The following is a 12,845-nucleotide window of genomic DNA, read 5'->3' on the forward strand; positions in this document are numbered from 1 at the left end:
GTTGTATTTTAGGCTGTTCAGAGGAGCCAAGAGGAGCTGTACAACACACATTCCATATGAATTCAACATCAATAACAAGATTCATACACATGTCTACAGGCATGAATGAGACAATCGGGGTATTTGTATCATACAGTCGAATGCATCAACGCCATGGAAAAAAAAAGCCCGCCCGAACGCTCAGAGTATGAAGATGACAACCACGCTACCAGTCCTGCCCACGATCCCGCATCAGAATCTCAATCGCCTCGTCTTCAGGAACAGGATTATCGTTCAAATCTTTGACGCATTGCGTCAGGCCATCTGCAGCTTCATCGACCTGCTCTGCGGTCCAGCCCGTGCATGCCATCACCATGCGGCGGTAGTTTTGCCCCAGAACTGCGTTCTTCGCTTTCAATCCATCAACCTCGGCCAGGAGTCCAGCGTTGAACTCTGTATAGCGTTGGGCTCGATGTTTGAGCAGATTCGAGGCTGGCAGCGCGGCCAAGAAGGCAATCTGTTGTTCCGAAAAGCCGGAAGCAGGGTCAAACTTCTCCGAAAATAAGGTCTCAAACGCCGCGGCATCAACACCAGAATCCTGGTCTGCATCACCGACAACAAACGTGTTGGTCAGGCCGAAGCCTGGTGTATCCTTTAGTGTCACCAACAAGCCCTCAGAAGACCGTTCGAGATTCTTGATCCGTCGGTCAATTTCCACTCGATCTGAGCCCCTCCGCTTCAGCTCATCCAGCTGTTTCTGCTCGATCTGTCGAGCCTTGGCAGATTCGCGGATCTTTGCATGCCAGTGATTGAACGATTCTTGCTTTTGTGATAGGCTTGAAGCCAGTTCCCGATCGATACCCCCTAGCGCTTCCTCAACCATGGAGCTGATTTGATTCATTGTCGCTAAGGCTCTTGTTAGCACGCGCAGAAGCTCATCCGACATGGAATACACCTACCTTCGAGGATCTCTTTTTTTGACTTGGCCAGCTGATCAATAAACGTGTCACTTCGGTCGCCAGCTTGCTGGGACTGTGAATTACCATCCACCATATCGACACCAACCCCATAATCTGCAGGCCGAAGTCCGGTGTGGTTGGGAATGTGTGGATCGGCGCCCACTTCCAGCAGCTGCGGGACCAGGACCGAGCGTGCCCGCCCCGCCAGGTTAAGGGCCGTGTCGCCCTGATCATCACGAAGATTGACAATCTCTGAGATGAACCGTCCCAGAGAGATGACATCACTGCCGGGTGATCCATTCTGTGTCTGATCGCCATTTACGGCCGGCACAATGCCGCCATGACGTACAATGAATTCCAGCAGGGCTTCCAGGTAATGTTTCGCAGACACATGGCCTCCACCACCAGTGGCCGCCATCACGGCGACGTGGTGTAGAATGGTTCGTCCGCTGTAGTCAACCATGTCGATGGTAGGGGCAAGCACCTGGAGCAAGCGAGGAAAGCTTCGGTAGTCAAGGTTATTGCGGGTCCCTACCGACTTTTGCAATGCTGTCTCTCCAGCACCATTGACTCGAGAGATACTGACACCCTTGGCAACCAGCGCATTGACGAGGGGCATGCGCGCAAGCATCGCAGCCCAATGCAGGGCGTTATTTCGGTACTCATCCAAAGGAATCTCCAGGTCTTCGCCACTTAGCTGCATCAGGGCTGGGTGGGTAGTGAAGTCCTTGGTTCGCTTATCCAGGAAGAGCGTCATGATCAGCTTCATCTTCTGGAATCTTTCTGGATGTGAGGCAGGAGCAAGAGCCTCCACACCACGCTTCTGATCGTCATCCATAGGTGGTGGGGGGAGATCAATGTCTTGGTAGAAGGATTCGTTGGGTTCTGTCGGCGTAGGCTCATGCATTGACAAGTTCGATGGCTCTCGGGGTAATCCAAGAGGGTGGCCTTGGTTTGAGGCAGAGCGGAAGCGCTTGCGTGGGGGTTCCGCGAGGTCGTCGTGGTCGTCTTGTGTCTGGTACCTATTCTGTAGACTGGCAAACCCACTGTCGGACACACTGTACATGCTTTGCTGACTGCTGAATGGCATTTGGGACTCCTGGCTGCTCATCTGCTGGGATGGTTTGCGAATCACGCTGGGTCGACGACTATTCGCACTCGGAGAATCGAACCGAGCTTTGCTGATAGCATTGACAGCCGTCGCCGCGGTGCGCGAGATGTTCTGGAAAAACGTCCCTTGCTGTGGTTGAGACGTGCTGCGATTCTCCGAGCCACTGTAGAGCCGTTTGCGCTGTGCTGCCATCGCCTGCTCCTTTGTAGGCGTATCAATGGTTCCCTGGGCGAAACCACCCGAACCGTCGGGGCTCATATCATACTCCAACAATGGTCGCAGCATTTCCTCCACGTGGTACTCGCGACACAGATCGATTCCTCTGTTGTAGTTCACCCATGTCCCTTGGTATTTGCCATAACCGCCTTGGACCTTTTCATGCTCTCCGGCGGCGATTTCTTTTTCGAGGGTTTTGGTTCTTCTGGCCTTGACGACGCCAGCGACTTTCAAGATCTGGGTAGCATTCAGCCACGAATCGGACCGACGCTTCATCACTGCGACCCCATTGACTTCCATCTCATACACCGAGACATTAGAGTAAACAGCCTGTTCAACCTCGTTAGTATTGAGTGATGTGGAAGTGAATGGAACCCACGCACTCGGTAGATTTGTGGCTTGTAATCATCCTGGTGCGACGTCGTTCCATAATCATTGGAGCCATCCAGGCCTCCCAAGCTGCTTCGAGGAAGGCCACTCGGAATGAATGAAGACAGTTGGGAACCTTTCGGGGGCGGAGAAGTGGCGCGAGGCGTGGAAGAGAGGGATTGGGAGGCGTTTAGGATGTTGTAGGCCATCCCGTTTGTTGAGCCCGTGCTGCTCTGCGAGTAGGACATGCTGGTCTAATGGGCAGCAGCATTAGCACATAACAAATGGGGCATTAGTCGCAGGCACGGGGGAGGTTGGGGCGGAAAGATACCGGGAGGTCAGGCGTGATGACGCGAAAGGAGGCGCGTAACCCTCAGACAGGGGGACCACGGTAAAGCCAAGAACCATGCAGGCTCAAGGTCACAATGCAGGCAGGAATGTGTCAATGGCGTGAGATCGAGATCGGGTGCAAGGCGCGAAGGTCGCGGGGTTGGGGAAGAGCGAAAGGGCGCGTCGTTCCCGTGACACGCCAAGGCTTCCGGATTTTCGCGTTTCGCTTCGGGTGCAACTTCGACCCGCCCACCACCCCCGAAGGGCTTACAATGGCCTCGACATTGCCAGCCAACTCTTTTAATGCGACACGATGGCGACATTTGCTGCGCGCTACTTTGCGCGAATGTACCTACCTTCCCGATCCCATCGCTCGCCACTATATGCATCATGAGATTCTAGCTCGGTACCGCGCAGCAGCCTCCCCCGGCCGCAGCCAGCCCGCCCACCTACTGAGTCGAAAAGCAAAATCAAAATTGTCTCTTCTGAAAAGAGCAAATGCAGGCCACCCTAGTCCTCTCGAAAAGGTCCTGCTCACTTCATACGGGCGTGTGGGGAAACGGCGACACCAACTGCTGGCCCAGATGATGACGCCCCCGATCCCCGAGGACACGCAAGCGCTCAGAGGCTTGGTGGAACAACCAAATCGGTTTGATGATGGCTGGCAAGCGCCGAGCATCATGATGAGTCTCGCAAAGTCTCAAATCAACAATGGGGTGCTAACCGCATCCCGGGTTCGGCCTCAAGTCAAATCGCTCTTCCCACGCATCCCCGAAGAAAACAGTTGGGGCAGCCCTGTGTGCCGATCTCGTCGAGTCAATATCCGGAGGAAGTGGTATCAAGACACGATGTATAGTCTGTTGCCACCACTGCCTGAGGAAGATCTCCGCATTCTGGACGGACTGATCTCGGGAACAGTGAAATGGGAGCCTGTGCCACGAAGAAAGCCCGGGCAGACAACCGTACAAGATACCGCGCCTATCAAACGTGACCTTCTCGGATTGCTAGTCCAAGGACCTCAAAAGGAAGGCACTTTCGGTGCATTTGTGGATGGTCGACCGCACAGAATCCGTTCTAGATATATGCGACGCCATTGGCGTCGCGTTTCTTCTTTGGTGCCTCGGATGCGCTGGGACGCAGACTATGAAAAATGGCGGTTTTCGTGGGAGACACCCAAGACAGTGCCACGGCTCGCGTTTCAAGTGAACCCGATTGTTGACTCAACGCATCTTTTTCAAGATCAAACTCCGAAAACCACGGTCTCGTCACAGAGCAGGTCTCAGACTCACGAGCCGTCTTCGAATCTACTATAGTTCTGATGTATCACTACAATCGGATTCCCTGCCTGGGCCCGACTCAACAAGTCTCTCGTTGCTGTTCCAACAATTCTGATGGCGTAACCCACTTTTGTTGAATACAATGGCTGTTGTAGAGACATGCGAGTTTTATGAGCTGACATTGCACACGTTAGAGGATACGAGAATACGGATACAAAACGAATTCATCAAGGCAAAGCTCTCGGGACACGTAAGGCATTTGGACATCTCTGAGGAGAACCATAGGTGTTCTGTACAATTCATCGGTAGGAACAAACAATCAATACATAAAAAGAACACATTTCGGCGTCACCAGCAATTCGGGTTCCATTACCACGCTGCTCGAGCATCCTGGGACCCAACGATAGAATCCGAATTGCCGGATCGGGCGTCTGGCGGAACCTAGTTACTGGAGGAACTAGACGAGCTCGAGCTCGAGCTTGATCTGCGCTTGCGGTGTTTGTTGTGGCAGCAATGCTTCTTCTTGTGCTTCTTTTCCTTCTTGTGCTTCTTGTGCTCCTTGCCCCTGTTCAAAAAAAAAAAAAAAGAACCGATCAGTCAGATTTCTGCAGAGCGGAACAAGACGCACCCAAGTCAGCAAAGTAAAAGAAAACTTACATCGAGTGGGTTGCCATGTTCATGCCAATAGCTCCCAGCACCGCACCTCCGGCAGTCCCTAACACCCCATGGCCCAATTTGTGGCCGGCGTATCCGCCCGCCGCACCACCGACCACCGTCGACCCGAGACCCTTCTCATCTTCCGGTCCACCTTGACCCGGGGGATACCCCTGCTGGTTGGGCGTCGGTGCTTCCGCATAATATGAGGCATTGGCGCCGACGGGTTGGAACTGCTGCTGGGGAGGGTAGGGCGAATGGTCTCGCTCCTTGGGAGGCACCGGTGGGCCGTGGGCGTATTCAGGGCCCGGGTACTGGCCGTGCGAGGGCAGACTGCTGTACGGGGGCGGGTAGCCTTCCTGGCCATAGGGGGCGGGCGGCTGACCATAGCCAGGTTGCTGCTGGACGCAGTGGTTAGCTGTCTGTCTTGGATATCGAGCGTAATATCACCTCGTATCAGGTGATGCTGGCACGCTACTCGACATCGTATCGCGCACTGTGACTACACTCACCCCTGACGGATAGTTTCCCTGTGGGGGACCGTAGCCTTGGGGCGGGTACTGTCCCGGGCCCTGGCTATAGTAATCATCCCCATACTGGATGGGAGGAGGACCAGCGTAATTCGACATGGTGGATGGACTAGTATATTCTTGAGAAAGAGAGAGATAAAGAGAGAGAGGAAGGGAAGGAGGGAAAATAACAGAGAAAAACACGCTGAGATGCTGACCCGACTAACCCAGCGCAGTAATGAAGATGCTGCCTCTTACGAAGCGGGGCAGCCATGACGCACCGCCCTTCAGGGGGCTGAGGATCGTCATCACAGCCTCCGCTTACTCGAATCGGCATTTGGACATTCGATGCGGGTCTGAGAAATGATTAGCATCTTCGAATCTCTTTCTCGAATGCTTGGTTTCTATTCTTGTCATTGTTTTTATCTGCAGGCGGTTGGCAGGCATCTTCCATGTGTCGAGGTGATCGGCGGCCCACAGTTGACAGGCCCATCGAAGTCCAACTCTCGGCTGCCAATGCTTAGTATACTCCGCTGCTGATATCCCAGAATTCCCCAAAAACTACTCGAGATCAATGGCCCGGTTCTCATGCATCGAGCGATCCGCCGCTAGCACAATACTTAGTGAGCGAACAGCGTCCTCCATGTGCTGGGTCAGGTCTCGATCCTCTCGAATAGCATCGAGCAAGAACTGCTGCTCGCGCGCACAAAGGTCATCATGCCCCGGTTCATCTGCCACCGACAGCATGGTATCCTGCGAGCGACCCTCGACCAGCGTGCTCACACGCAAACGCAAACTCTTGTTGTGGCCTTCAATATCCGCAGAGCCACCCCCAGTACGAGTCTCGTTCTCATCCATGACCATCGACACTGAACCTCGGGGACCCATCACGTCCTTGACGAAATACGCCGTCTCCGACACCATCGGCCCCCATCCGGCCTCATACCATCCAACCGATCCATCAGCAAAAACAACCTGCAAATGCCCGTAGTTGACCTGCTCATCCGCGGGGATCTCATCGCTGAGAGAGACCCCCATGCCACGCACCTGGGTCGGCCTGCTGTCCGTAATCTGTAGCATCACGTCGAGATAATGCACCCCGCAGTCGACCACCGGGTTCTTGGCATCCTGCAGCAGTCGCTTGTGGATTTCCCATGCGTCACCGCGAGACCGCTGGTTCAGGTTCATGCGCATCACAAATGGCGGACCGAGTTGGCGTGCCTGTCGAATGAACTCAACCCAACTGGGGTGGTGACGCAAAATATAGCCGATGACTAGCTTGCGCTTCGTTCGTCGCGCTGTCTCTATGACGCGCTCGGCCTCTGTCACAGTCGTGGCTAGTGGTTTTTCCACGAAGACGTGTGCTCCGGTTTCCATTGCGGTCACTGCATGCTCGGCGTGGGTCGCGGTGTGGGTGTTGATTGATACCACATCGGGGTTCAGCGGAAGCGCCTCCTTTAATGTTGACACAACAGGGTACTGCGTCAATGCATCTGGCAGTTTCTTTCCTGGGCTTCGGTTAACGAGGCTGATGATCTCAAAACCCGGGTTGTGGTGGTAGGCAAGCGCATGGCTGATGCCCATCTGGCCCATTCCGACCACGACAACGGCCAGCCTGGTGTCGCTTTCCTGTGTCATTTTGATGATGAAGTGCGCAAGTTCAAGTTTGATCTTGGCGATAACGAGAGATCATCACCCCTCACTGGCCACGAATTGCATTGTGTTCTCTACGGCCCCAAGGATGCGCTGCGCAGAATTTGTAAGCTAACACCTTTCAGGTGAACACAATTCAGCCTTTGCAGATTCTGGTGTTAACCAAGGAAGAATGACCTAACAGGAAAGATTATACCCCTTAAGATTTGAATATTTACCTCACTGTCCCTCCAATTCAATTGATATACATTCCCCAGGAAGGGTTATCCACACCAAGGTTTCCAGGACCAAAATACCAGAATCAGCTCAGTTTCACCACCCTCAACTTCATACAGAGTTCGAGTTATCAGCACAAGACCAAGCAGCCGAACCCCCAGACGCCTTATACGTATCCATAATCCCCACAACAGACCCATAGGTACCAGCAACCATCATAAAAGTGCCAATAGCAATAACAAAAACACTCCATCCCACCAGGAATATCCACTTTGGTGTTTTCGCAGGCTTGCCGCTGCTCCAGTTGTCATACAACCACATACAACCCATGGGCTGGAACGACATCAGAGTGCCCAGCAAAGCCCCAACTAACGAGACCAGGCCGTCAAAGACGGGAATGGCGCTCGCAATAATGTACGCAATCAGGGCGATGCCGAAGGTGCAGCCGAGCCAGGCGGCCCAGTGGATGATTGTGTTGGAGGCGAGGTGTCTGGATCCGCGGAGGGCACGGACGAAGATGTATTTTGCTGGCAACTTAGAAATGTCAGTACCAGATCGAACATATATCGGAGAGTTCTTGTGTATGGTATGTGTCTATGTGGGTGTTCTTACATGAATGACCAGGGTTGTAGTCACTGCAAGCCCCGGAAGCGCAAGCCCATAGCTGATCTTCTTCATGAGCGTACCAGCCGAGCCGAGGGCAGGCGAAGCAACATAGGATCCGCAGTAGTAGTAGAGCACGCAGCCAATGACAATGTAGACAGCGGTCACGCCCGATTGGCAGATCAGTAGGGATCGGGTGTACAGTCGTGGGTCGCGCATCTCAGACACGATGGGGAAAAAGAGGGGGTGCCAGCATAGGCGAAGATAATTGACGATACGGCCGTGACGGCCTGCGTGAAGTTTGGGTTATTGACTACCTTGAAGTCCGAGACCCAGACGCCTTCTTGCGGTGCCGACGCGGGACGATCTTGGACGCTGACGGAGATTGTCACGATGAAAACTATCACAATGTCAGTCTATATCTTCTACTAATGTAGCAGTGCTATTTCAATCACTCACTCGCAGTCAGGATGCAGACCAGTCCAACCCACGCTAGCCAGGTGATGCGGCCCAGCGTCTGAATACTCGAGAGCATGAACCCTAGAATAGCAGCCACGACGACGAAAACAGCCGTGCATGCGCCGTGGGTGGACACAGCGTTCAAGCCGATGGAAATACTGAGCATGCCAGACCCGGCGACGAAGGTCCAATCTATCAGCGTGAGCAAAAGGCCTTGTCCTCGAGCATTCAAACATAGACTTACAAAGACAGAACGCGAATCCCAGAAAGTCACGGCCTAGCCGACCGAACATCAACATGCCGGCATCGTCGATCCCATAGACCTCCCGATGGCGAAGTTTGAAGACACCAATGATGTAGTCAGACCAGGTCGTGATGGCAGAAACCACACACAGGCAGATCACGCCGGGGACTAGGCCCAGGACATCGAAAGCAGCCGGTATGGAAAGGACTCCCAGACCGATCTGGGACTTCATCATGAGAGCAACTGTTCCCAGCCACCCTACCTAGAGAAAGACATGAAAAACATAAACGGTGATGTTCAATCCGTGTTTTAGAGTAATTGCCCCAAGAAAAGATGGCGTACATTGCGGTAGTTAGGACCATCCTCCGTGATCTCGCCAAACACGGCGTCGTGGGCGTAGTTCGGGTCATTGTGGACCTCGCCGATTTGCGACGGAACGGGAGCCAGCTCCTCGATGTCGTCTTTACCCTCGGGCATCGTGGAAAAATCTTGATTGGCGGAGAGAAATAGCAATTGATGCTGCGTTTGCAGTGTCCATAAAGGGTAGCAGTGGGTTTATGGAGAGTGAGTAATGAAATGGAAGACGGCAAGTCCGGGGAAGTTGATGTTCTTTAATGTTTATTGACGATACTCGGGTACCAGACCGATAGATTCTGTGCATCAACAAAGATGACAGGCATTCCTGGCAAGGGAAGACGTCACTGCATGACGGGACATCACCGCTCTTTTCTAACCCCCGCACTCTTTGCCATGCGAAGTCAAATGAAGAGAGATTTCGAGGTTGTGGAGTTGCGATAAACTCTCGGGAGCCCTGCCGGTTATCGGCGTCATAACGCATCTCCACAAATTCGCCTCTGAAAATGCGGAGAACCCTGACCCCAACTCGATACAAACGGGTAGCGGATATTGTGGATATGTTCGGAAATACCTCATCTTTATCCCTGCGACAATGGTGTGAGGTGGGTGAGTATGAGTGGCCGGAACTGAACTTCAACGGGCAAGGCAGAAAAGGAACGAGCCAAGTGTGAGCACACTACTTCTTTTCTTCAAGATAACAGGCCGTCTGTTGTGCGTGTAAGATAGCAGGAAGATAAGCACTTCTCGGCAGCAATTCCAGGGTCGCCTCGGGAGTCTGCCCAGTCCATTCGATAAGAAAAACCTCAGACTGTGCGCGATTCGCCACGACGAGAAAGCACGGACAATTAGGGTGCGCTGAAACACGATCTGTTGATGTCAAGGAGTGAGGGAAATCGATATCAGGGGCCATCGAGTCAAATACCCTTGCATTCAGCCTCGGGAGAGTCTCCGGGAGCGGGTCTTGTAGCCGACTTTTCGTAGGGCAAGAGATCGATATCAGGATTAACCTCTCATATATATATATATATATATATTTTTGCATTTGGACTTATATTTTGGGTTCTATAAATAACACACTGCAAATGTCTATCAGACCATCATCACACCACCCGCTATCAACTCTTCCGAAAGCACTCACCGTAAGTATATATGGGGATCTCTATCAAAAGCACAACGAGTTCGATAATCTCTAATTTTCAAAGCATGGACTTTGCTGCTCTATTCCACGAAGCACCGAAGGTTAGTAAGAGTTCACAGCAACCCCTGAATACGTACCTCATCTCCACTGGGCATTCGACACCAAATCTCTATCATCAGCTTGGACACATTGGTGCCCGGGTAATCTTGAATGGCTGTGGCGGATTTCATGCCAATTAATTGGATACTGCAGTTGGTTGAGCATGAACACCTCGACAAGGTCAACCTGTTTGTTTTGGCCATATGGATCTTTCGATGACACTCCCTAGTCACCGTGAATTCTGCAATAATAAACAACATAAAAGGCAAGCGAGCTCTGTTAGGACGACAGAGCAAAGGAATTACGACAACCTTTTCTACTCATCTTCTAACATACGTTTGGCTTTTATTGCTTCTAATGTCCATTTTGCTGAGCCAGCGCAGGGCAACCCTTTCTTCTAGTCCTAGCAGCCGAATGCCACACAAAACCTCAGGATTGAATATCCCAATGGACATGAGAAATGGAAATAAAGATCTCCTCATGGGTGTTTTAAAGCCTAAATTTTGGTATTGCACTAACAGATCTTGAAATTCTAGTGTACCTAGTTTCTGGCTGCACCCTGCTCTACTAACTACAAGACTACCTCCACAGCATTACTATTTACCCAATAGCCATTCATCTAGCCGGCATGAACTCAGATATCATCGGAAAGAATAGGAAAGTAAATTCAACTAGCGTGCCGGTAGCTCCTCTGGTGCCTGGATTTTGAGGCTATTATCAACACTACAGTGTACAGCGTAGACCAGCGAGTCCCAACACTTTTCAGTTTGGATTATACCGAGTAAAAGCCAGAACACCAGAAGTATAAAGTTGATTCATTTTTATGATAAACCAACAAATGATCATTATCCAGCGACTTCTCTTTGTTATTTAGACTTGGCTTTGGTTTCTATCGTCGACGGGTCCTCGGCACAATGAGACTCCAAACAAACATCAGTCGGCAATTTGCTCCATCTTTAATACCCTCATATTCTATACACCATAGCATATCCAAACATTCCAGATCTTTTCCCTGGCAATTCCTACGTGTCAACAATCTATGCGTGGAAAAACGGCACCACACCACCGGATCCCAAACTGGCCAAAAGTCGTCATGGACCCATCCTGTGTACGTCGATTCTTTCTTTCTATTCCTTTCTCTGATTTCATCTAAGATTCCTGGCCTCTGACCAGCCACTGACATACCTTGCCTATCAGCTACACCAAAGAACAGATCCTCGCTGTCCGAGTCGCCCACCGCAGAGCAGGCTGCTGGTCGGATAAGATGGCCCTAGGAACAGTTCGTTTCCTGCGCTGGAGCATGGATTTCGTCACTGGGTATCGACCCACGAGCGGCACTTTATCCAAAAACCACATCATGACAGAAGAGAAGTGGATCACCCGGTTCATCTTCCTTGAAAGTGTCGCCGGTGTGCCCGGGATGGTAGCAGGAATGCTCCGACACCTGAAAAGCATTCGGAAAATGCGCAGAGACCACGGCTGGTAAGGCCCCTGAAACCCCACTTCAACAAGACTCACAATCTAACAGATCTCAGGATCGAAACTCTTCTAGAAGAAGCCTACAACGAACGCATGCACCTCCTCACCTTCCTCAAGCTCGCCGAGCCCGGCCTCCTGATGCGGTTCATGGTCCTCGGCGCCCAATGCGTGTTCTTCAGCGGCTTCTCACTTGCATACCTGGTCTCGCCGCAGATCTGCCACCGCTTCGTCGGATACCTCGAAGAAGAGGCTGTCATCACATACTCCAAGGCTATTGCCGATATCGAGAACGGATTTCTCCCGCGCTGGACACACTTGAAGGCTCCTGATATGGCTGTCAAGTACTGGCAGATGCCCGAGGGCCATCGGAACATGCACTCTTTGTTGTTGTATGTGCGCGCGGACGAGGCCAAGCACCGCGATGTCAATCACACTTTAGGGAACTTGGATCAGAATAAGGATCCGAATCCTTTCTCGGCTAAGTTTAGGGTGCAGGTTCAGAATGCTCTTCCGTCGCCAGGTGCAACATTGCAATCCAGAAGCAATGCATAGATGGAGAGCTGTGTCTTTCTGGATTGTATTTTTCTCTTACTCTCATTTCACTGATATTTAGACTCTTGAATATAGAAAGAATTTAGAATGGATTCCTTCTATAGCTGGTCTTTGGATCCCTAGCAAACTAAATATTCCCGTTAAGCTAAAAAGCCGTGTTCGGCATCAAGTCCAGCATGGGTATATTGTACTTTCGGAGGGTCTTCTGATCCTAAATCACTTACTTTGGTCCTGTTCTAATATCCTTCTTGCTTTTATCTCTTGTCTATGAATTCTTTTGTAACACATATCCCTTTCTCTGCCTTCTCTGAAGCAAAGCTCACTTCGACATCTCTTTATCTGCTTTTCTATCAATGCCTGTGGCTGGAGTGTACCGCGTGGGGGATCTTTGGCAGCCAGTAAGCTCACCTCTCTTAATATCCCATATCTACTCGGAAGGCTATCTTCACTGACAGGGGACACAAAGATCTCACTTGCCAACTTCCATGCCTTTCAAAATCCCTCGACTCTATCCTCCTCTCCTACTATTTACCTATCTTCCTCTATTCTCCCTCCTCTTGTTCTCTCAGCCCCCCCCTCTTCAATTCACACCTCTACACCTCTCGCCAACTTCTCTTGACAAATTCTCTCGCCTTCACTAC

At 51.6% G+C, this 12,845-nt stretch overlaps 6 protein-coding genes across 6 annotated transcripts; 2 read left to right on the top strand and 4 right to left on the bottom strand.

The window, feature by feature from the left end:
* Nucleotides 1-205: 205 nt before the first annotated feature.
* On the bottom strand, nt 206-3,042 carry NUU61_002378 (putative APSES transcription factor (MbpA); the record flags this gene model as incomplete). Its single annotated transcript, XM_056652960.1, has 4 exons — nt 206-885; nt 939-2,595; nt 2,649-2,888; nt 2,941-3,042. 4 exons carry the CDS (start codon nt 3,040-3,042, stop codon nt 206-208), a joined length of 2,679 nt encoding a protein of 892 aa, XP_056514027.1.
* Nucleotides 3,043-3,059: 17 nt separating this feature from the next.
* NUU61_002379 (uncharacterized protein) lies at nt 3,060-4,277 on the top strand (the record flags this gene model as incomplete). The annotated part of the gene is made up of 1 exon (XM_056652961.1): nt 3,060-4,277. One exon carries the CDS (start codon nt 3,060-3,062, stop codon nt 4,275-4,277), a length of 1,218 nt encoding a protein of 405 aa, XP_056514028.1.
* Nucleotides 4,278-4,894: 617 nt separating this feature from the next.
* On the bottom strand, nt 4,895-5,524 carry NUU61_002380 (putative glutamine-serine rich protein MS8; the record flags this gene model as incomplete). The annotated part of the gene is made up of 2 exons (XM_056652962.1): nt 4,895-5,293; nt 5,408-5,524. 2 exons carry the CDS (start codon nt 5,522-5,524, stop codon nt 4,895-4,897), a joined length of 516 nt encoding a protein of 171 aa, XP_056514029.1.
* A 441-nt stretch (nt 5,525-5,965) lies between these two features.
* On the bottom strand, nt 5,966-7,042 carry NUU61_002381 (Gfo/Idh/MocA family protein; the record flags this gene model as incomplete). The annotated part of the gene is made up of 1 exon (XM_056652963.1): nt 5,966-7,042. One exon carries the CDS (start codon nt 7,040-7,042, stop codon nt 5,966-5,968), a length of 1,077 nt encoding a protein of 358 aa, XP_056514030.1.
* A 342-nt stretch (nt 7,043-7,384) lies between these two features.
* Nucleotides 7,385-9,056, bottom strand: NUU61_002382 (uncharacterized protein; the record flags this gene model as incomplete). Its single annotated transcript, XM_056652964.1, has 6 exons — nt 7,385-7,807; nt 7,886-8,095; nt 8,155-8,276; nt 8,336-8,527; nt 8,580-8,841; nt 8,922-9,056. The coding sequence occupies 6 exons, from the start codon at nt 9,054-9,056 to the stop codon at nt 7,385-7,387; spliced, it is 1,344 nt and encodes a 447-aa protein (XP_056514031.1).
* A 2,156-nt stretch (nt 9,057-11,212) lies between these two features.
* Nucleotides 11,213-12,204, top strand: NUU61_002383 (alternative oxidase; the record flags this gene model as incomplete). The annotated part of the gene is made up of 3 exons (XM_056652965.1): nt 11,213-11,281; nt 11,387-11,655; nt 11,709-12,204. The coding sequence occupies 3 exons, from the start codon at nt 11,213-11,215 to the stop codon at nt 12,202-12,204; spliced, it is 834 nt and encodes a 277-aa protein (XP_056514032.1).
* Between the last annotated feature and the right edge of the window lie 641 nt (nt 12,205-12,845).

The sequence above is a fragment of the Penicillium alfredii genome, assembly GCF_028826965.1.
Source record: "Penicillium alfredii strain IBT 34128 chromosome Unknown utg000004l_segment0_segment0, whole genome shotgun sequence".
In the NCBI taxonomy this organism is placed as follows: domain Eukaryota; kingdom Fungi; phylum Ascomycota; class Eurotiomycetes; order Eurotiales; family Aspergillaceae; genus Penicillium; species Penicillium alfredii.